General features: G+C 39.6%; 1 protein-coding gene across 3 annotated transcripts; it reads left to right on the top strand.

The window, feature by feature from the left end:
- Positions 1-30: 30 nt before the first annotated feature.
- EFCAB7 (EF-hand calcium binding domain 7) lies at positions 31-23,382 on the top strand. Of its 3 annotated transcripts, XR_011727001.1 has the most exons (17): positions 31-93; positions 343-452; positions 2,174-2,355; positions 4,324-4,535; positions 5,664-5,750; positions 6,453-6,642; positions 7,704-7,828; positions 11,865-12,006; positions 12,495-12,604; positions 13,255-13,412; positions 13,600-13,733; positions 15,367-15,515; positions 17,371-17,580; positions 19,905-20,012; positions 21,088-21,326; positions 21,776-21,845; positions 23,249-23,382. XR_011727001.1 is itself a non-coding variant. In XM_071749931.1 (15 exons), the coding sequence occupies exons 3-15, from the start codon at positions 2,175-2,177 to the stop codon at positions 21,160-21,162; spliced, it is 1,881 nt and encodes a 626-aa protein (XP_071606032.1). In that variant the 5' UTR covers positions 31-93; positions 343-452; position 2,174; the 3' UTR covers positions 21,163-21,494. The 3 variants fall into 3 exon arrangements, 2 of the variants coding, with proteins under 2 accessions (XP_071606032.1, XP_071606033.1); XM_071749931.1 differs by lacking the exons at positions 21,776-21,845; positions 23,249-23,382 and having other exon boundaries at positions 21,088-21,494; XM_071749932.1 differs by lacking the exons at positions 31-93; positions 21,776-21,845; positions 23,249-23,382 and adding an exon at positions 96-194 and having other exon boundaries at positions 21,088-21,494.
- Positions 23,383-23,408: the final 26 nt, after the last annotated feature.

Raw genomic sequence — 23,408 nt, 5'->3', positions numbered from 1 at the left:
GGACGCGGCCCCGGCAGGGCGGGAGGAGGCGGCGGGACAGGGCGGGGAGAGGCCCCTCAGGCCTCTGAGGGACGGGAAGGGCTTCGTAGCACGGTACGAACCGGGCCGAGGGGCGGCTTTGCCACCTCGGGAAGGTTTGGGCGGCTTCGGGAGGGAGGTGAGCGGCTGAAAGCGGCGCCTCAGGGCTGGGCTGGGTTAGGCAGGGCGGGAGAGTTGATTCCCCTCTGACGGGACGTGGGTTGCGATGGGTTTATGGATGGTAGATTTTGCCTCAGGGAGACCCCCGTGTCCACGGGAGAGGGATGGGATGAGATTTATGTGGTAAAACTTTCCGTGTTTCAGGAGGGAGTGAGGCCCGAGAGGTTGGGAAGCAGCAGCATCGCGGAGCCGCCCCATCCCTGCTGCGGTTTTGAGGTGGATGGAGCTCACCCTCGGGCCTGGATTCAGGAAAGGTCAGTATTGCCCCGAAGGGTACTGCTTAATTCCTGCTTGGAAGAAGGCTTATATTGGGTAGAATCATAAAACTGAGCAGCAAAAACTAAAACTGAAAGTAACAGGAAACTACATCGGCCTGCTGCTTCAGCCGAGGCCGGGACTGCTGCCCTCTGTTTTGTTTAAAATTACATTTGTTCAGGAAAAATGCACGAAAAGAAGCCATGGGGCTGCTGGCAGTGCTGTCCCAGAGCTCTTCCTCCCTGGATTTCTGAGCTATTTACTTACTGGCAGTGCTGTGGCCCACGTAAGAAACACCCTGGCAACGGGAAGGCTGAGGAGTATCAACGAGAGTTCACATTTTATAAACTAGTTACTGGAAAATTAACATTTATTCTTCTTTTCCTCCTTGACTTGAACCCACTTCCATTTTTGTGTGTGTAACACTGGTGCTTAATTATTGTGACACCCGTTTGCAGTAACCAGACTGTGTCACAGTGTCCCTATGGGGTCCTTCTAATGCTGGTGTAATATTAAAGTGTCAGGCAGGCAGCCTGTGTATTATAAATAGGGTACTTCATCCATGATAAGCGATTATTATCTTTCTTTCCCAAGTGTAAAAGGCCTATATAACTCAAGAAGGTGCAAGTGATTTAGGCCTCCTGAGTCAAAATCCAATGAGTCCTGAAGGGGACCCTATGATGTCGTTGTCTTGTTGCTGAACTTGAGATATTCAATTTATTATACTGGAATATATTTGGTGAAGTCAACATGGGGTAAAATAATACCAGAGGCTGTTAGACCAACAGTACAACACGATTTAGTGTCCCTCTGTGGTGGCCTTCTAAAAACCTTAATCACCCTTGGTAAAATCAGAAAAGTGCTGTTAAAGTTTACTGGCCATTGGTGAGTAAACTGTGTTACTTACTGCTTGGGATAAGTTTTAATAATTTAGAAAAAATGCATTTCTTTTTTTTTTTCTGTTTTCCAGATTTTTGGGTAGTGTTCTTGGACTTAAAAGGCTTAAGTTGCACCAAGGTTTATGCACTTTCCTAGCTTCAGATGTATTTCTAATAATTCTATTTAGATAACTTAAAACTAGACTTGAGTGTTTAGCTTCACATACTTGAATGATTAAGGGTTACAGTTTTGACCAGGTGTGCTACTTAGCCATGTGTTTTGTTGAGTTATAGCTGAAAGCAAAAACCAAAAACCTATTCTGGAATAGGTTGGCCCCAGAAAAAAAAAAAAAAACAACAAAACAACCATGTAATCAATTTAATAATGATGGTATCATTTTTTAAATACTGCATGTTACATGGTGCATATGATGTTATATGGTGTCTGTGTTGAAGAAGTCTAAATTATTTTGTACCTCTCACACCTGTGCCCTTGTTTAAATTGGCATTTTGACCAGTAGCAACAATGAGAGTGGTACTGGGACCAATTTCTCTTATTGGGAGAATGTAGCTAAATGGCAGGAGTAGAAATTCTAGTGGGAATGTGTAAGGACAGGTCCTGGTGGTTTATTTCTAACCTTGTTTTTTGCCACAACTAACTTGAACATTTGTTTTTACTCTTTCAAGTAACATGATTACATCCCAGATTTGGGGGGTGGAAAAGATACAACCTAGGTGCCAGGATAATTTGTGCTAGTCTGTGTTCCAGAGGGTAAAGCAGAGGCATTATTAAGCTGTCTAGACAATAAAAAAAAAATCTAACTATAATTGTATCTTCACAGAATGGCTGGCAGTCCTGAGAATGATGCATCCCTCTCTGTTCAGAAGGCCCAAGAAAGTTCCCAAGCAAAGAAGTCCCAGCATGCTGAAGAAGCAATCTTCTACAAGAACTGCAGAGCAGCTTATCTCACTGTTCTAAAAAGCAGTTTGGAAAACATTAAATCCAAAGAACAACTCAGTTTAGGTAATGATTACAGAGTTTTTTTTCCCCTGTTAACTAATGTGTGTGATGATTGCAGGGGGTGGTTACAGGCAGCAGTCAGCAGTTTAGTGGTGAGAGTGTCCCAGTGAGAGAAATTTAGTAGTTTTAGGTAGAATTCACATTTCAGGTGTTGGTGGCTGTGTCTTGGAAGACAGTTGCCAGTTGTAAAATATGTCACATAGTGTTTTTTCAAAATTTATAGAAACTACCATTCCTCAAAGTTTTTAATTCTCCCAAACCCTTAATCTTTGTTCCTAAGTGCTGGAAACTGTCATTTCCTGAGAATTCTTACTTGTATTTTATTTAAACTACTATTGGATTAAGATGTTCCCATGGACTAAAATCAAAAGTTCTCATTTTTCCACCCATGTTATGTTTGTGTACAAACAGTCTTTCTGTCAGTCAGCAGTCTGTACAGTCAGCAGTACAACAGGAAAAAATATCTCTGAGTGCTTCAGCTGTACTCAAGTTGTCTGGACCCTGAAAGCTGTGGAGCTTAGCAACTTTTTTTTGAAAACATATGGAATTTCAAAGTATCTTGCCTGGAGTTATTAGGAACATAACAAAAGTTTACCTGAAAAGTTACAGTTATTGCAAATGGATTTTTTTTTTTAATAATATCTCTTAATGAATGAGTAAGATAAGACTGAGTAATAACCTGTTTCAGGTGTGAAATGGGCCTCATGCTTCCAGATAAAGTTTCTCAAGCAAATATAGTATCAACTTAGAGTTGTAGGATTGTGCATTTTCTAACCATATTTGAGCTTTTTTCTCTTTCTTAGAAAATTTTTCTCTCTTCATAAAAAAGTTTACTCCTGGCTGTATGTAGTTGTGTTAGGGAGCCATGAAAGTGTCTTTCAGTCCTTTTCAGGCACATTCTCTCAACATGTGACCTAGAGTTATCCAGACTTTCTCAACTGCAATAAAAGTGCCTTTTTGACATCCTAACGATAGTTTTGGATCATCTGGGCTTTAAGATAGGAGTGGTGTGAGCAAAGGTCATCCCTATATATGCTTTACCTTTCATCTTTATCCACTTGCTGCTTTGCTACACAGCAAGTGCTTGGGTCTCAGGGCCAGCTCAGAAAGGGCAATTAGTTGCTCAGGCTCCCAGTCTTTTCAGAGATATTTGAGGACTTCTTCTAAAATTTGTAGGCACTGAGAGTTATTAGAGACTTAGATGTCATCTGAATTTTAATTCTGGCATTTATCAAACGAGTGGTGCCAGTGTTTAAGCATCTCTTGCCACGTGGTGTCTGGTGGAAGTTCTGAACTGTAAAATATTCACTCAGGGATTGACCCTTCAAGTTCATTTTGAAGAATGCCTGATGTAGGTGGAGCTGGCTGTGTGTCTGGAGTTGGCTGTTGGTCTTAACCATGTCTGTCTCTTTCATTTTTCATTTTACAATGCCTGTATCATTTCTTCCCTTTACATTTTAAGTTCACATTGCATAATTTGCACTGATGAACTCACACGTGCAGGTGTGACAGAAAAGATTGGTAAGATAAATTCCACACTGTCTCACAGCTCTTGGCAAAGTCAGTGGGAAGGCTTAGGTGGATCTCAGAAACAGGATCTAAAAATGTGCAAGCTTACAAATAACAGGTTCTTGATATTGAGGCAGAGGTTAGAGACACTGGGCTGAAATTTACACTTGTCACTTGAGGAGACTCTCTGGGAATTCATGAGTGTTTTGCTTAATGGTCAAACCCATTAATTTTCTTTCAGGAAGACATCCCATTGGGTTTAGTAGGAGAGTGCACATGAGTAAGTGGAAGGAGCAGATCAGAGTCTTTAAGCAAAATAATTCCTGTCCTTTAGACCTGCTTTTCCCTTGGACTGATTTGCCTTAAAAAAGTATTCTGAGCATGGAAAGTGATTAAAGGATATTTTGAGAAAGCTTTATTAGCAGCTGGGGTATAGAGTTAATGTTGAGTTTTATTGTTCAGTACTTCAACAGGCTGGAAGAAATCCATCTCAGAAGACAGTTAATAAATACTGGACCTCACAAACGACTACACTGAATTTTGATGATTTTTGTACTATTTTAAAAAAAGAAAAACCAGCTACAAAAACTGACCTGCTGGAAGCATTTGAGAAAATAGACACAGATAACACTGGATATATATTACACGATGAACTTTATAAAATTCTTACTCTGGTAAGTATCAGGAGAAAATGAATTCTCCAGAGCATGCAAATACCATCAGGCTCAGTTGTACATGGCATTAATATGACTTAAAATAATTAGATTGAAAAATATCTGGAACTTTTCATTTAGCTGCTGAATTGCCACTATATTTTTAGCTTCCATTGTATAATCTAAAAGGAGATATAAAACAATCTATTTTTTTTAAATAGCAGCTGAGATTTTTATGATATTATGAGATTGTAGGAGATGGAACTTGGAAGAAACTGTTATCAAGAGGGTGTTGGAATGGTGGGTGTTGACAAGATAAAAATCCAGCTCCTCTGAGGATCTGTAAAGCAAGCAAACAAAACAGTCTTCCAAGCTGGTGTAGAGCTGATGCTCTGACTTTAAACTACATAGATGTACAGCACAGATGATTACAGTGACTTTCTTTCTCTGTTCTGGCAGATTTTTGGGTTTTTTTTTGCTCTGTACAATTCCAAAACTGCCTTCATTGTAAAAGCCAATTGTCTGGAATAGCCCAAACACAAGGAAACAGTAACAATTAAAAATGGACTACCAGTAGAATTCTAGTAGGGTGCTCAGAAGTGAAAATAAAGCAATTTTAAATGTAGAGGAGAGCAAACTGGGAGAGAAAGAGCAATAACTCTTCAAGTGGACTAAATTGTAGACATAGGCTGGCATAATAGGATAGCTCAAGTAAATAAGTGAAGTTGAGCATTCTGAAGTTTAGCTCTTGATTCTTAGCATGCTGTGGTGTAAGGAAGAATGACTGGGAGCTGGGAGTTACCCACTTTATGGAAGGTTTTCTGAAATCCATGTGTCATTCACAATAGCTTTCCAAAAGACACCACAAAATTGCTGAAACTGCTGCAATTCATCTGTTCAGTGTTTGGTAGCATTGTAGGGACAAATTTTTTTGCAAAGCTAACCTCTGTTTTGATGATTCAAACAAAAATCTGTTTCTCTACTATCTCTACTGCAAGACAAGATTCCCTGGAAAGATAGTAAAAGAATCTTTCCTTGTGTTTTTTTTTTTTAATTTTTAAAATAAATGTGCACCATAGGGGAAGAGCATTCTTGATTAGAAACCCAAACTGAGTTGGATTTTTTTTTTTTTTTTTTTTTTTTTTGCAGAGAGGTGAAAAAATGACTCGGGATGAAGTGAGTGCCATTATTAAACAAGCTGAGTTTAACTGCAGTGGCAAACTTGACTACCACAAGGTGTGGCAAAGGAGTGATGTTGTTTGTCTTTGTGTTACTGGCTTTCATTGACAGGATTAGCATTATCAAAATGCAAGATTTTCTCCATGTGCTGGCCTTACCCCAGCCCTCTCTGACTCACTGGAACATGAGTTTCCTTATATTTCTTTCCCCTCTCTTTATCTGCCTTGCTCTAACTTGATGCAGTAGGCAGAGTCTGATATTAAGCATGAAATCTAAGATGTGTGTGAAGAGTTAAAGGAATAGGAGGGTAAAGATGGCAAACTTAATTAATCAGCATCATTTTTGGGTGGAGGACATCACTGTATATGTTGAACACCCCATTTTCAGTTTATCTTTTCAGCTGTTCTGACATCATCTTTAAGTTTTGAGCCGAGGAAAGAGTCTGAAAGATTTGTATGTAAATACAGGTTCAGAGAAGACAGACAACTGTGTTAAAAAAATTAATAGGTCTTCAATATCTAGAAAGGAATATAAGTCATCTCTTGGGTGGAAAAATCACTTTGAATTCAATATTTGGACGTAATTGCTGAGTCATGGCTCCGTTTTACTGAGTCACTTATGTGTATGAAAATGAAAACTAATATTTTGCTTGAGGAGAAAATACCTTACATCTGCTGACCTGTCTTTTCCTAACTACTGTTTTAATCCTTAAAGCTTAAGGAATGTTTCACCTAACAGATGGCTTTTCTTTACCTGAAGTTCTGTGAGTTGTTCGTGGCAACGCGGGAGCGGTGCTGCGAGGCTGCCCGAGAGAGGCTGGAGGTTGATGGTCGATGGAGGCAGCAGCAGTTTGGAAGTCAAGCTGAAAGTCCCTCTGAAGGGGCCCCTTTGTCAAAACCATCACCCAGAATCTCCAGGAAAACTGATCACAAACTGCCACCAACAAAAGGTATTTCATATGGGGAGTTTTCATGCTGTGGGAGGTCGTGCTCTGGGCCAATGAAGAGTTGAGTGTTTGTTTAATTATTCTCAGGTTAATGAGGGTGTTATTGACTGATATTAATTTCTACTGTGGCAATCCTATGAATGTCTCAATAGAATCCCTCATCCCCACGTTCAAATGGCTGCATTATGATCCAAAGTTGTCCAATTCAAGGTGAATTCCATTGGCTCTCATGTGACACAGTCCAAAGGAAAGAGAGAAAATGAATGCTCAGGTGTTGCAACATAGGCAAGTTATTTATTTCCTCCCCAGATCAGAGATGAAACCTTAAACATTTATCAGTAAGATACCTGTTTCAATTATGGAGGCTACTTCTCAAGCACAATCAACATGAGAGTTTAATGTTCTTCCTGAAGTTACAAAGATATTTAAAATCCTTCCCAAACTGGAAAAAGACCTAATGCACTGCAAAGGTACCATGGATGAAGTGTTTGCAGGTCCTGTGCTCTCTTTACTTGAAGCTTCAATTCTAGACAACTGAAGACCTGCAAAGATGACAAAAGAGCCATGGAGATGGAGTTTATGTTGCTAAATCAACAGCTGTAGCAGCAGAGTTGCCCTGACTCAAGGAACCAGAAAGTAAAGGCTTGGGAAGTAATTGCATAATGCAGCTGTGCATGTGTGATGTGCTATCCAGCAGGGAAACTACACTGTCCTGGAAAAAAATAACTTTAAATTAGAAGCAGGTTAAATCTTTCCACTTAGGACAGATTTACCTTGATTCTGAGGTAAATGGAATCATGTGGAAACTATTTTTTCCTCCAGGTAGGTTTGGATTCCAAGGTTTTACCATTCATATGCCCATTTACTTGGGAAGTCAGGGAAGTCAAGACATTTGCTAATGAATTCTGAAGTGTTATCTATTTATAAGGGAAGTCAGCTTAGCTGATTGAACCTCTTGTCATCCAGTTTTTCTCCTTGTGCCTAGAAATGCAAAGCTTTCCTGATAAACAGCACCAGGAGTAGCTTGAAATTATCTTTTTGTAACTAAATATCTCTTTTGACAGGTGAGAGCAGAACTCCTTCCCGCCCCTCATCAGCTCAGAGTTGCAAGGCATCTGTTTCCAGCACACTCAGCATGGGGCCCAGCAGCAACAGGCACACAAAGCTAATTGAGCCAGACACAATGAAGGTATCATGTAAGCCAGTCCTCTAGAAATTATGCTGTTTTCCTCTAGGCACATTTGTTATTGCATTTTAAATAAGAAACCGTTTTTCTCTGATTTTTAGCTTACATTTTATTAATAGTTTGTCAAGGGCAGCAATAAACTGCTGGGAGTTCTTCATACATATTAACATTTTTATATACTGTTGGTTTTGCTGACATCTAGTTATTGAAAATAATTTTTCAGGTGTGAAGGTTTAATAGAACCAAGTGTGTTTTGTATAAATGAAACCAGTGTGGGATAAAATGTTTAATGACTTTTTGAGAAATTTAAAATTTAATAATTTATTAGGTTGGTGAGAACTTTAAATGCTTAAGTAGTCTGAAAGATTGTGTATCATAAACCTTTATGTGAAAGGTAATTGGAAATAAATAACAGGTCTGTGAGCATACTCAGTTTGTCAGGCATTAATTTGTAAATATATGCTGGAGCCTGAAAAATATTGATTTTTAGTTAGACTAATATGTTCTATCAGTATTTTTTTTTAATAGATCACTCCTTCAATATAAATTCCTGTGGGAGAAAGACAACAAAGTCACTTTGCTAAGTCAATATTTGTAGAGTGTTAATATTGATCTTTTTCCTTTGTTTTCCCTGTCTTGACTGAACCTTTAACTAGTTTTCTTTCAACAGAAAATAATAGCTGTAGAAATATAAAACATTAACTGGAAACTGCTAGGATACATTAAAAATGTGCACCTTGAGACCCCTGTATGGAAGGGGAAAAAATGGTTATGACCACATAGCAGAACTGCTGCTCAAAAACCAAACTGATTGTTCTCACGAGTTACATTTTTGTTTCAAATAACAACTCTGTATTTGTTATTGAACTCCAAAGTCCTTTCTGTCTTCCACGTTGCTGTACAGTGACATTTGTTCTATATTAAAATTTAAGAACATCATCTCAAAGGAATTTTTTGCAGTCTGTTTAGGTATCTGGACCTCCATGCAATTGAACCTGCAGTTTCACCTTGTTCAAACATGATGTGTGGCACATAAAACCATTGCAGTGTCCCCATATTGGATTCCACTTTGTAAAAACCAGTAAGGTCTGACTGAAAAAAGCAGCTGTAGACATCAATCAGTATTAATTAGCATTGGACAAAACCTGAAATCAATAGTAAGAATGAAAATGTTTAAGTAGAACTACTTAGTAGTAGTATTACTACTAGTAGTATAGTTACTAACATTATAACTACTACTAGTATATATTGTTTATTTTTTACTACCAATTATTACTATCTGTTTAGTTCATTGATTAGAACTACTACTAATTAAACGATTCATTTGTGGTTTGGAACAATCTAGCACCCCAAAATCCATATTATTTCTCTTGCATTCAGAAGTATTTATCTTTTTTTCTCCAGTCCACATATCTCTGGGTTTTTTTTTTTGGGGGGGGGGAGACAATAAAAAAATCTTGCCATCCTGAAGTTGGAGCAATGCCAACTTTACATTTCTGTTGGAAGAAAACCCTGGAAGTCAAAACGTGGTGAATGTTTTAAAACCCTTAGAAATGTAAAAAGCCATGGAAAATGAAATTTCTATTTAAATATAAAAAATATGGAATGTATTCATAATTATATATATATATATATAGGGTATATAGTTGTCAGGGTTTAACACTGGCCTGGCAATGAAACCGAGTACCAGACGCTCTCTGTTAATCTCTCTCTCCTCCCTGGTAAGAAAGGAGAGAGAATAAGGGAGAGAGACTTATGTCCAGTTCTGGGCCCCTCAGCTCAGGAAGGAGCTTGAGGTGCTGGAGCAGGTCCAAAGGAGGCAACTGGGCTGGTGAAGGGATCCAGCACAGATCCTATGAGGAGAGGCTGAGGGAGCTGGGGGTGTTGAGGCTGGAGAAGAGGAGGCTCAGGGGAGACCTCATCACTCTCTACAACTCCCTGAAAGGAGGTTGGAGCCAGGGGGGGGTTGGGCTCTTTTCCCAGGCAACTCTCAGCAAGACAAGAGGGCACAAGAGGTCTCAAGTTGTGCCAGGGGAGGGTTAGGTTGGACATGAGAAAGAATTTCTTTACAGAGAGGGTGATCAGACATTGGAATGGGCTGCCCAGGTGTCAGGGTTTAACACTGGCCCGGCAATTAAACCGAGTACCAGACGCTCTCTATTAATCTCTCTCTCCTCCCTGATAAGAAAGGAGAGAGAATAAGGGAGAGAGACTTATGGGTTGGAAACTAAACTACACAACTTTAATGAAACAGTAATGATAAATAGGAAAAATTACTAAATATATACAAATATACAAGAAAATGGATACCACATTCCTCCCACCTTTCCCCCAATAACTCTCACGTCACCACCGAGGCTGCAGGGCAGCTCTGGGAAAGTCCAGGCTGGAATCCTGGAGTCAGCAGCAGTTGGGAACTGGAGGCAGAACACACAGATAAGGGCTGGCACGGATCAGGACCACAGGCAGAGGAAGAGATGGAATCCTTCCAGGATGCTGGGGTGAAGGAAGGGAAGCAGGAAAGGCAGGAAGGGCAGGCAGCTGGAAGCTGGAAATCTGGCTTGGCCCTTGTGATCCCTCAAATTTATGCTGAGGATGAGGTGTATGGGATGGAATACTCTGGTCAATTCTGGCATCTATCTTGTCCATTCCTCCCAAAGGAGGGATGCAGGTGGGACCTCTTTGTGTTTTCCTCAGAGCTGAGCAGTGTCCTTGGCTCTGCACACCAGTCTCTAGCAGTAACTATAAACATCAAGTGTTACCAGTCCTAGAAACACACACTGTCTGAGAAACTTGCTGTTCATTTCAGCAAGTGCAACTACTTACAAGAGACTGAGCTAAAAGCAAAAGTACAAGACAGAAAATCACCTTTATCCTGGCCCAAACCAGGACACCAGGGAAGTGGTGAATTCTGCATCCCTGGAGATATTTCAAAAGAGCCTGGATGTGGCACTCAGTGCCATGGGCTGGGAACCACGGGGGGAGTGGATCAAGGGTTGGACTTGATGAGCTCTGAGGTCCCTTCCAACCCAGCCCATTCTAGGATTCTATGTTCTTCCTTTCTTTTTGTCAGTGGAATTTTGTGACATGTTCAAAGCCATACAAATAAATTTGGGGAGGGAAAAAAAGAGTAACAGAGGTGCTGCAAATGTGCATAAACAGCTTTCTCACCTGCTGGGCTTTTTATCTGGAACTAGAAGTGAGTGTGTGGACTTAATAACTTCATTTGTAATTTCAGTCAAATGCATTATTTGGGCAGCAACAGGTAGTCCCTAACGTTTCTTTATGATTAGTATTTTAACACAGACATTTCCCACTATGTTATCTATTCCATGATAACTTTTGTCATGCGTTCGGGTGAAATACTAAAGCCAGAAAAATCATCTTTTAGCTTCCAAAGTCTTCAGTCCTGTTTGTAATTTGCCGTGGCTAATTTGGAGAATATAGCACCACCCTATGCCCTCTGCAAGAATAGCAGTTTGGTATTTCATTCCTAAAGCAGTGTCATACTTTTGCTGACTGTTTTTACTCACATCCTAGCCTGCACGTTGTTTCTTGAGATCTTTTCCCTGCTTTCTTAGATTGATTGATGTTAAACTCAAGATTTAACTTGACCACTACTTGTACTTGTGATTTGTCTGAGCAAACAACTCTTCATTCAGTTGTGTTCTTTGCTTGATTGGCCTGATGGAACTAAAATGTAGCAAAATTCCAGCCTTCCAGTAGTAAATCAAGTTCATTTTAGTTTTTTATAGCAATTCAAATTTCATATCAGCTGTTTGAGTATTGGAATAATCTGTGTGTTTTCCATGCATTTGCACAAGTGAAGCAATATTACTCTCAGCTCTGCAGACACTGGCTACAAAATGGACTCCTGGAGGAAACTCATTTTAAGGAAAGAGTAGCTAATCCATGCTTTATCTTGTAGTGTATTTTATTTAGGATTTATTAAATCATCAAATAAATTAATATATCAGAGAAGACACATTTTTACTTGATCACAGATGAAGGCAACATCTTGTATGTGCTTGGTTTCCAGGAATGGCCACGTGCACAATCCAAAGGATGCTTCTACTTAGAAGAAGATGGGGAAATTATTAGTCACAAGTACAAGTTGTACTTACCCCAAAGGTCTGCAGTATGTATCACCATCAAACCTTTAAGCATTCCTCAGGGAGAAGGTAAGTGGAGTTGTCTGTCTTTGGAGAATTTCCCTCTATTAAAAATAGTTTCTCTTCTGCTGATGTATCTCTCCCTTTCTCACTTGCAGTACTTTGCAATAAAAGATACTGTGCTGCCATAAAAAGTCACAACTTAAGTATTTACAAAAGTGTTTGAGGCAGAAAATCCAATATTCACTGAGTTTTGTAGTACATAAACACCTTAAAGAGTGATACAGAGCTAACATTTAAATTTGCTATAAAGAAACTTCAGAAATCTATGGAAAACAAACAAACAAAAAAATCATCTAAGAGGTTGGCTGTCCCAAGGGAGAAAGAAAATGCACTCAGCTGATTGGCACTGCCCAAGCAGGGAGCACAACATGACTGAGCAGAAAAAAACATGACAAGTTATAGTTTTAATAGGACTCTGTCAATATAGGAAAGTTTTACTGCAAGACAGTTTTGTGTAATTTTTTAGCACGTGTTGAGGATGTTCTTCTTTTTAGGAAAATATTGCCATTGGTTGTCAGTGGACACAGCTTTGTATATCCTGAAGGAAAATGAAACCCAAGAAAATCTACAGCTTGTGAGCTTTACTGAACAACAAAACAAAGAGGTCAGGTATTTCTGTTGTATTCCTGTTTTAATTGTTATATCCTCAGTGCCTGTGTGAGTTCCCCTGTGTTTGGAAGGTGTTCAAACTCTACTTAATCAAACACTTCATGGTGCACAGAATTGTCTTATCCTGAGGTAGAAATAAGGAGGAGAAATGGCAGCATTAATTTCCCCCTTCCAAGCCACAGGGAACTCAGTTTGCTTCTTAAACCTGGAGTTGCTTGTGACTTTTTTTTACACTGGAAGTTTTTGCTGATAGTTTGAACAAAGCTGATAAATCAGAGGGGAAATTAAAAACTCAGTGGGTTTGGGCAGCCTCCTTCTGGCTGCTTTTGGTTTAAAATGTAACAATTAAGGAGTGTTACAAATCTACAAAATGATACGACTGTTATTGGACATTTTGAGTGATTTTGTTCTCCATCTCTGGTCCTCTACCTTTTTCTATCTCATTTTAAGTGAGAGATTCACTAATTTTTGTGTCTTTAAAATGGCATCACACAGCATCTCACTGTAGCCATGGTTTCTTTAAGGGAGGAACCTGGCATTACCAGTGTTTCCAACTAAGCCCTTTTGTATGAATATTACTACTAATGAAGAAATGTGTAATTGCAGAAGTAACTCATCAGCTTGTCTGTCTTCCTTTAAGAGCAGATGTTGGGATGGAAAGGGGAGCTTGGATCAGGAGTTTACTGGCTCCTCCCATTCACCACAGGCTGTAGGTTAAAGAAGGTAAAAACTCAAATTACTGGAGAAGCAAAACTGGTGTCTAGAGATGAAGATGGAGAACTGGCTCTGACCAAAGAGTTCAGGTGAGTCCTGTTGCCAAGTGTGGGCTCCAGATAACATCTTGCTTTTTAAAAGCTGTGTGTTACTAAATTCCTGTTTGTACTGAGTATTCTCAAATAGTCTGAACAGTTAGTGACAGTGTTATGAGAGAGCAAAGGAAACAGAATTATTTGGAAATAGCTATTTCCTTTTTTATTTTTAACCTTTTAGAGCTGCTTTATCAGATATATTTGAAACAATTGATCTGGATGGAAATGGCTTTTTGAGTCTGGAGGAATACAATTTCTTTGAACTGAGAACCAGTGGTGAGAAATGTGATGAGGAAGCATGGGCTGTGTGTAAGGGTAAGTTTGTTGCTGGGCTTGATTGTCAGTCTGTCCACAAGCTGGTTTTTTGTAGCATCCTGTTCTGCATGTAGTGTAGAAGAACTGAGCATTCTGTAGCTGATATCAAGAAGGCTTTTGGATATTCCTTCTTTTTTCCCTTTTCCAGTCTCCTTTGTTTGGCTTCCTTCTGCTTTGTGTGCAACTGCCCTTCTGCTGGGAAAATTCCTCCTAATACTAATTGCAAAGTTTTGTAGGTGAAAGATTGTAGCTGCCAAAACCTACAGGTTTTCTAATCATGGATCATATGCTGCATTGAGATGTAATTTGAGTATTTGAGTATTTGTTTAATCCCTCTTTCTGCAGATTAAGCTGATATTGTTCCATATGCCACAAAGTGCTGAGAGGGACACTTAATTAGTGTGTGTATATGATACTTGAAAAATAGCACCTAGAACTTAATGCACTGCATGAAAGCAGTGGTTTTAAAACTATTAGCAGTTTATCTGAAGTGTGGGGACCACCAGGAAATTTAGAAGCCATCTATGGAAATTAGAAGTTTCTAAAGGAAATACAGTTTTTCTGCAACTTCTCTCTAAAACACCAGGACAACAGATCCTTATATATTGGCCCATGTCATCTTTGCTATAACTCACTTTGCTTGTTTTGGGGTAAAATACTTTAGATCTGACAAGTCCTACTCCTTATTCTTCCCCCACCACTCCATCATTTTGGAAAGAGTTCTGTATCTGAGAAAGCTCATATGAAAATACTTTTCTACATGAGTCTCTTGTCCCTTTCAGGCCTGTGCATGCTTTTCCACATTTTGACTTTGTCAGAATTACACCTCTGTGCTGCTCTCATCATGAGTAGGAAGGGGGGAGCTGTGCCTGAAGTGTATAAGAAGGGAAAGAAGAGAATATGGTGAATGTTTTACCAGGTCATTAATCAGTGGAAGGGTTCAGACAAATACCATAAATCCTGACACCAAAGTTCAAGCCATTTATTACAGCATCTGTACCCTTAGATAGATTTATTAAATTGGTAATCCCTTTTTAATAATATATAGTAAAGATTTAGCATTGTTATGAAGAAGGGAAAACCATTTTTAAAAATCTCTGACACAAGAACATTTCAATTATGTGTTTGCTGACATTAAACTGGTCGATCCAGGATATTCTGTCAAGAGAAGGGTGCTAGGATTATTGGCATTTTATTGCTTTTTAGGAACTAAGTAAATCATCTCTATCTCCAGAACCTCAAACACTGGTGCTGGCCCCAGCAGGCTTTCATTTCCTATTCTTAATGCCCCTTCTGCAGATCTCAACCACAACAAATACTGCCAGCAAAAAGAAAAAAAAAAAAACAAATTTAATATGAACTCTTTCTGTTTTGAAATCTCATCCTCTCTTGGGTTATATGAGGGGCCAGCTGTTTGTAGCCATTATCCAAAATCCACAGGGAATCTCTGCAGAGGGCACAGATCTGGCCAAGGACATTTTTTTCCCAAATAATATTGGAGAGCCTGAGGCTGCAAGATGGCTCCATCTTGTAAACCTTGTTAACAGAAGAGGGAGTTTGGCTGTGGGAGGATGCAGGGTGTTTGCAGAGAGAGCAGATGTTTAAGTGCCACTTTGTATTTCTTCTTAAACAGAGAACTTTGACATGAAGAAAAATGAGCTCACCAGACAAGGATTTATGGATCTGAATCTCATGGAAGCCAACGACCGTGAAGGGGACCCCAGTGACCTCTGGGTCACTTTGTTGTCTCTGGGCTACAATAAAGCACTAGAAATGACTGAGGTATGGTAGCCACACAGCACAGCAACTGCTTCACAGACAACCTGCTGCACAGATTTTACTGCAGTACTGTTCCTCCCTGCCATAAATTGATTTCTCTAGGTCAGTGATGCAGCCCAAACCATTAACACAAGGCTTACACTGTGAGTTTCACACTGTTATGGCATCCTGCTGCTTAGGGAAACACTGGTGTTGTTCAGAGAGAAAGTCTGCCTTCTGCTTCAGACAAAGCCAGTATTTTGTGGGGTTGTAGAGGAAGGAATTTTGGTGATAGCCATGGAAAGAATTCACACCTTTCTGGTGGGAAGTGATAAGAGGACACTGATAGTAATCTGGGACCAGTTAGCAAATTGACAAAATGCAGGACATGCTCTGCTTGCAAAAGTCATTTTCATGGCTGAAGGTGTCATAGAAGATAAGGAGAAGATAACTTTTGTTTTTTCCCCACATGATTCAGGATTAATGCTTTTCAAACGTGGCTATTTCTGTTACTGTTGCCTTTCACAACAGGGTCCTAAGATGTTCAACAGAAAACTTTAATGAAAGAGCTGCTGGTGGCAGAGAGTTTACTTTAGAGGACCAGGCATAATTTCTTTACTGTTTCTGTGTGCTTATAAGTATATATATTTTTAATATATTTTTTTTCCAGAAACTTTATTCAGTGTTGGTGTGAATAGTTATCACTAAAAGATATTTTCAATGAATAGAAAAGAACTTAGGAAAAATTAAAGAAAACATTAAATATGCAGATAATGTCATCATTTAACTTTCATTCCCAGGAAAATATGTTTGTTTATTCAATCATGAGCCAATTATACCAGTTGTTTAATTGTTGTTAAACTACATCAGGTCAGTTTAGTCACCATATAAAATACATATGTGTGAAACACGTGTACAGAACCAGAAATGCTCATTATGGTAGAGAGACTCCAGGTGTCTCTCTGAAAATCTTGAGATTATGGTGAATGATTTCTCAATGGGCAGCACTTCCCTCCTTTTCCTCAGAATAGGTTTATCAGAGCAACTAAAAACTTGTCTTTCTGCATTTCAGACGTAAGAGGGAGCTATCCTCCAAGAAAGTGTGGTTTTGGGGATGTTTTTATCGAGTTAGAAATTCCTCCTAGGTATTTTGTGTCTTGTAGTGGCTGTGGTTTATGACTTTAATCTTTGCCTTTCGATATCTTTCTGAATGCTTTAGTCCTTCATCTGAAAACGTAGCTTAATGTCTCTCTATAACTTAACCCTTGAGTTCCTTGATGTCAGATCATTTGAGAAATTGATATTTTGGGAGCTTTGAGCCTCTAACAAATTAAAGGCAGAACTGAGAAATCCTGGTGGATTCCAGCAGCCATTTGAAAGAAACTGAGGTGCTATGACTGTGTTTAAATAAAAAAAAAATTCTGGATTATTACATGTGCTGATCTTAGCCAAGATGCTGTCAGAGCAGAGTGCTTGATGCAACATGGCAGACACTTCAAATCTGCATGAAGTGGCACAAAAAGCAGGAGTGTCAGAGGTAAAAGAGACAGGTTTATTTCAGACACTGAAATACATTCATACTTCACCTTAATTCCTGTATGTTTTGCTAGCCAAGGAAGGGTTTGCTGTGTTGGAGCCAAATGTGCTGAACTGCATAATGAGTGCACTGTGTATGAAAAACCTTCATTTGTCCTGAGCTTTCATTTGGTTTAAAAGATTGCCATGGTTCTCAGGTTTTAAATATTTAATATGCTGTGACATACTGGTATTTGGATAATTCTACTTCAGAGCATATATGAAAATCCTTAGGAGCAGTGGGTGCAAAATCAAAAGGGAAAAACTACAGATAAAATGATAAAATGAATTTTCTCCATTGCAGGCATGCCCTTTTGTCATTGACATCTCTGCAGAAAAATGCAAACCCAAAATTAAACCCATCTCTCTAGAGGCAGGCAGCTGGCAACTCAACAGAGCTGTTTGCAAGTCTGTTGTTAATAAAGGAGAGGCCAAAGTCATGGACAGCTGTGAAAACATCATCATCTATACCTACAAAGGGGGCAGGAGAATCACTTCTGTCATTGAAAATAAGGTATGGCATGAGACTTCTTGGGGTTATTGTGTATAATTGTTCTTGTTCTTCTCTCCTTGCATCATTTTTGAGAATTAAATGTTTTTGATACCAAGTTTCTAATGCAAAGCTCTCTGACATATGATTCAGACTTTTAAAGGATCATTGAATCACAGAATAATTTGGTCTGGAAGGGGCCTCTAAATGTCTGGATCAATGTTCTTGGAAGGGGCAGCTTATTATAATGAGGTGAGGAGTTTTAAGTATTGTATAAAATCTGAGTGTTTTTTTTCCAATTGTCAATATTTCTGACAATGACTGGAGAGGTAATATGTTCATAATACCAGAAAACAAATACTAAGAATGGGAAAAGTGAACTGTCTGGTCTTACAGATCTACTTCATTACTAATTCAAGCTAAGAATCATAAATTCAAGCAGAAGTGGTCGTGGAAAAGCAGAGATTTTAAACCTTTTTGCAAAGATGGTAACGAACATGTGAGTAAAACACAGTGCAGTAAGATGCTGAACTTCAGGTGCCTTAAATCTTACAAGATCACAGCAAGAGGTGTATTTTTAAATGGACAAACATGCAAAAGGGGGTGGGTTGGTGAACTAATATTAGGACTGAATGCTGAGGCTCCCTGGAACTACAGGTTTAGATCTGCACTTCGCCCTTTAGGGTGGGTGTACAGCAGTTATTTATATTTTTGGGAGCTGTCAGAGAAGGAGGTGAGGTCTATACTGAGGCAACTGGGTGCTGTCTGATCAAAATCACTGACCACTGACACTTAGAGCATTTGGGTTCCACAAATACCACAATTCTTTGAAGCAACCAGTTGCACTTCCCTGAAAATCTCGTTTGAATTTGTAGGCTGGAGGTGTCTGTGCATTCTAAATGTCTGGAAAGAAATAATAAAAAAGCATTTTTATGCATCTGTCATCTTCTAAGCTTCCTGCAGCACAAGCAGCCTGATTATATCTTAAGTTATTGTGCTGATAAGTTCAATGGAAATAATTGTTTCTTTGTTATTTCTGTAATTAAATGAAGTAACTGTGCTGGTTCTTGAGGGATTCTGGTTTAGCCCTGCATATGTATTTAATCAGTGGGCAGGGAAAGGTGTCTGTCTTCTAATCCTTGGGCAGAGTGTGAGCTGGCTGGATTAAAAGACCTTGCATACAACAGAATTTCTCTGAGAGTAAGCAGTCTATTGTCTGCCCATTTGTGTGCCAAAAGAAATAGTTAATGAGGCATTTCCTACCATCCAAAGCACAAATTTACTATAACTCACCCTCTGAGCTGGGTGAATCCCTGTGACCTCCTGCCTGTTACAGGAAGATACCAAGGGCACAGATAATTCTTGTGTTTGCCTTTATCTCACTGCTGTGAAGAGGACTGCACCAATGTGACCCCAGAGCAGCTACCTCAAAATCATATCAGCTTAATGCTAGATTGTGTTTACATTTCTGCAACAATTCCATATTTAAAGAATTATTCTCTCTGCACTCTGTTGTCCACAAACCTTTTGTACCAGGAGCAGCAGGAGGAACTTTGTGTGTCAGTCTAACAGTGGCTTCTTTGCTTGCTTGAGGCTGACAGTGTAAAGGAACTGTGCTCCTGTTCAATTTCTCAATCCAGGGAGATGCTGGGTAGCACTGGTTAAGAATCAAACATTTTTCCAGTGAGATTTTTCCAGGGATTGGTCAATATGTGTCTGAGAATTGCCTGGGATGAACTGGTGCTTAGTGGTTTTTCTGTTACCTAAGCTTTCAGGTTTATGTATTGGATCCTTCTTGTATAGCTTTAGCAAGAACATCTGTTCACTGAGTGATTCTACTTATATTAATTTCTCAAATATTTAAAAAAATATATAAAGACTTCAGAAATGGCCTGTTGGGGAATGCTGCAAACAAAAATTGGGCAAGCATCCAGTGACACTTCTCCAGATCACTGTCTTACCCTTTAGTGATTTGCAGCTCAAGGCCTGCTTGAGACAGAACTCTTTTCTTTGTGCTTCAAATCTGGTATGAATTTGTCCACTTGTCTTTTAGAATCTGTGACATTCTCTGCCAAACACTTTTCACACTCTGTGTGGTTCCCAAGTTGTGTCTTAGGAAGTGTTTGTTATATCAAGGAGTCTTTAATGACAACAAGGGATCAAGGCTTTGATGGTCCTGAGGTACACTTGAAACTCTTCAAAGAAAATAGACATCAGCATCCCTAAAGCATTTCTGTCCTGTAAAACAGCAAAATTGGAGGAAGTAAGAGGGATGTGTAATTGTTGCCTAAAGAGCAGCCACTTAACCATTCAGACTAATGGGTTCCTTAATGTTTTTTCACTTCCAGTCTGAAAACAAAGTGATTATTCATGTCAACAATGAGAAGAGTAAGAACTGCCTAAGCAGTAGGGGCCTTCTGGTTTTTGCAGTGGAAGTGGCACCAAAATCCATGATGGTAAGAGGTTTTTAATTGTTTAGCCAACTTAAAATCTGAGCACAAAGAAAAAGCAGGTGACATCTTTACAGGTTCCTTTTTCAGGTCTTTTATCATGATCATGAGCAGAGTGGCATCTCCATCCCCAGTACAGAGCAGACACAGTTCTTGCAGTGTCAAAGCTAAACATCTGCTTGATGTGTCCACATGTTTTAAAAAATATTATTTTAAAATATTTATTATATATTTATATTATTTTTATATCATATTTATTTTTTTATATTTTAAATTTACATTCTTTTTTTTTTATATTCTAATTTTTTCCTGAGGTTTTGTTGTGGGTTTGTTGTTGGTTGGTTGTTTTTTAAGCAATTTAATCAGACACACTGATGTCTGTGAGAAACAGACCAAGACTCAGAACCCAAAATATATAAATATATGGATTGCTGAGCAGGTAAAATTACTGAGGGAAGAACTGGTTTTGGTTTAGGTCAAACCAGGACAGCTCCTTACACACAGTGTGATTTGCATAAGGCTATTTTTTATTAAACGTGCCTTGTGGATCATTTTTAGCCACAAGATAATTTGATCTTCTGATCCCAACTCCAGAGCTGGGCAGGCTCTAGTGATAATCCTAAATGAGGATTCTGAGGGGACAGAAATACTTAGAGGGGAAAAATGTGTTACAAAATACCAGTAGTATTTCTTCATCCATTTGTGGAAAAAATCCCGTTTTTATTGTTTTAAAATATGGTTTCTTTGCTTAAAAGAAGAGGCATCCAAACTATTTTACATTTCCCAGCTTTCCAGTGTAGAAAAAGTGTTTCCCAGTGTTTCCAGTTTCCTACAAACCTCTTGTAAACAGGACCAGCCCTGATGTTGCTTCTGACACAACTGCCTGGTCCTGCAAGGTGTTTTAATAAGTTGAATTTTGGCTTAATTGAGTATAAACTGCAGCCTTAGTTGCCCCCATGGATGTTTTTCTGCCATGCCATTAAATCCAACAGTAAGTTTTGAATTCCAGCTGTCATTATAGATAATAAATGCTCATCATTTACTGTGAGTGCATTTTCTCTGTTTTCTCTCTTGTCTCCAGGTTTCTCAACACGTGGTGCCCCTGAATGAGCAGGAAGAATGGATTTATAATTGTGTGCATTCCCTCTTAAGTTAAAACATTTTACTTGGAGAGCTGTTTCTTGGTAGCCTGCAGGCTAAACCAGGAATTTTATTGGCAGTTTCTAGAGCTTTTTCTAGAATCTTATTGGCAGTTTTAAGTCTGTCCTCCTCAACATTTATCCTTCTCAGAGTCTGACTTATTTAAAGCAAATGAATCATGTAAGTATCCATCTCTGGTATCACACCTCTGCTAGTGGCTTTTAAGCATAGGAATGCAATAGCTAAATATATGAAATCCTTTGACAGAATCATCACATCTGGTCTAATGAAAGATGCAATAAAAATCAGTACTGTTCAGTTAATTAAACACTTGTGGTTTTGGCATGAGGAGTAGTAATGGGTGGGGTCCATTATTTTATTTTTCCATCTCTTAAGGATTTGATTCTTTTCCCTTTTTTAAAATTTCATTTGTGTTTTGGGTTGTTTGTTTTTTTTTTTTCTTTTGTTATTTGATGATAATAATTCTGAATAATTACTGTTTTCATACTCTCATAGAAAATAAAGCCTGCCTTTTGCCTTTTCATATGTAACAAGGAAATAACATGATTTGGGGAAAATGAAGGCTTTTCTTAGGCTCTTCACTATTAACAGCAATTCATTATTTCCAGGGTAGCTGAAATGAAGGAGACTGAAGTCCCCCAAGTTTAGGATGCAATAGCAATGAACACCAGCTTTGAGGTACTACAAAAAATCAGCTTATTATGTTTTTCTTGCTCCACTAAATATCTGAAAATGTGGAAAAAAAAAATATGACCCTGGCCACTGGCTGCTTAAAAAGTGCCTGAGTTTAAAATAGACATGAAATGTATGTGACCTCATCTGCCAGGGCACCAAGCAGTCCTGAAAAGCTAAATTTATCTGCCAGCTCCCCCTGCTCTCTGTTCTCACCCTGCTGGAATCAGACCCTGGCTCAGTAAATGTCACTTACAAAATGAGGGCCCTGCTTTTACACACTCTGAGCTATGGCTGCTCAGGCAGGTTCACTGCTACTTTGTTTTCCTTTTTTTCTTTTCCCAGCAGTTCCAGCAGATACAATTTCCAGGATTGTCTAAAAGAAGTTGTAGCAAAAGCCCCCAGAAATACTGGGGAGTTTCTAGCAGGTGTCTGAGCTCTTTAAATGCTTACTCAGGCAAGGTGTGGATCCATCAGAAATTCCTAACTAGATTTCTGAGGAGCTGGGGAACCACAGGACACTTTACCTGTCCAGGAGGCTGTACAAAGCCAGCCCTCTGTTATTTTGCATTTCTTTTTGGTTTTTTAAAATCAATCTTGTGAGGTGTGGCAGGAATCCACGTGCTGCTCTTTCAGCATTTTAGGAATTGGCTAAAACTGAAGTACTTAGCTGAGGAATCACTGCCTGGGAGAAGAGCTGGTTTTGCAGCAGAGAGGGGCTGGTAAAACACACCACAGCAATACAGAGTGGAATTATTTTTTAGTTCTGATCCTCTTCCTGCTGGGAAGAGTTTGATCATCTAACTGGTTAGGTGGGAACACAGGCTGCCACTCCATGGGGGGTTCTGCCTTTCCTGACCTGATGGAGATGAGAACAGAGATCTTGGTTGGATCTGCAGAGTCTTTTCCAGATTGCTCAAAGTTCTACCAAGGTAGAAAAGCATTCCAGCTTCTCTCTTTTTTTTTTTTTTGAGGCTGTCTCCCCTCTTCAGTGGGAGACATTTGGGAGAAAAAGTGTCAGGAACAGCTGTAATTTACATTTTTTGGAACATCATCTTTGAGAACTAAAGCTGTAATAACAAAATGCAACTTCTTTATGGCTTTGCTAACTCTGGCTTTCCTCAACCACCCTTCTGGGGCCCCAAGGGGGGGTCTCTCCTGCTTGTGTTGGGTGCTCAGCTGAGGCTTGGGCTGCCAGACCCTGCTTGCTGGTGTTCAGGGCCAGGTAGGATGAGGCTTGGACCAGCCACGGGAGGTGCCCCTGCCCGTGGCAAGAGGGTTGAGACTGGATGATCTTTCAGCTTCTCCTTCCAACCCAAACCAGTCCGGGGATTTTAGAACCCCAGGGACACGGGGCCAGGTCCATGGGAAGTGCCATCACCCAACCCCTCCACCTTCTCCCGGGGCAGATCGCGGCAGCGCAGCACCCGCAACCTCGCAGCTCCGGGCGCAAGGACCCGCCAACTCCTCTCGGTTCCCGCCCTCCGGTTCCGGTTCGGGCCGGGATAGGGCAGGAGGGCTGGCGATGCCTCTAAGGGGCGGTGTCTGGGCCGACCCCGGCTCCCCCCT

Source organism: Heliangelus exortis, chromosome 8 (assembly GCF_036169615.1).
Source record: "Heliangelus exortis chromosome 8, bHelExo1.hap1, whole genome shotgun sequence".
Lineage (NCBI taxonomy): Eukaryota > Metazoa > Chordata > Aves > Apodiformes > Trochilidae > Heliangelus > Heliangelus exortis.
Note: the sequence above shows the minus strand (reverse complement) of the source record. Positions and strands in the feature narration are given on the sequence as shown.

Bases quoted from the DNA above. Each gene is read 5' to 3' on its own strand.
- EFCAB7 (XM_071749931.1), top strand. From the start codon at position 2,175: ATGGCTGGCAGTCCTGAGAATGATGCATCCCTCTCTGTTCAGAAGGCC. The intron at 6,643-7,703 runs GTATTTCATATG...CTCTTTTGACAG, and splicing joins CAAACTGCCACCAACAAAAG to GTGAGAGCAGAACTCCTTCC. The intron at 12,605-13,254 runs GTCAGGTATTTC...CTTTAAGAGCAG, and splicing joins CTGAACAACAAAACAAAGAG to ATGTTGGGATGGAAAGGGGA.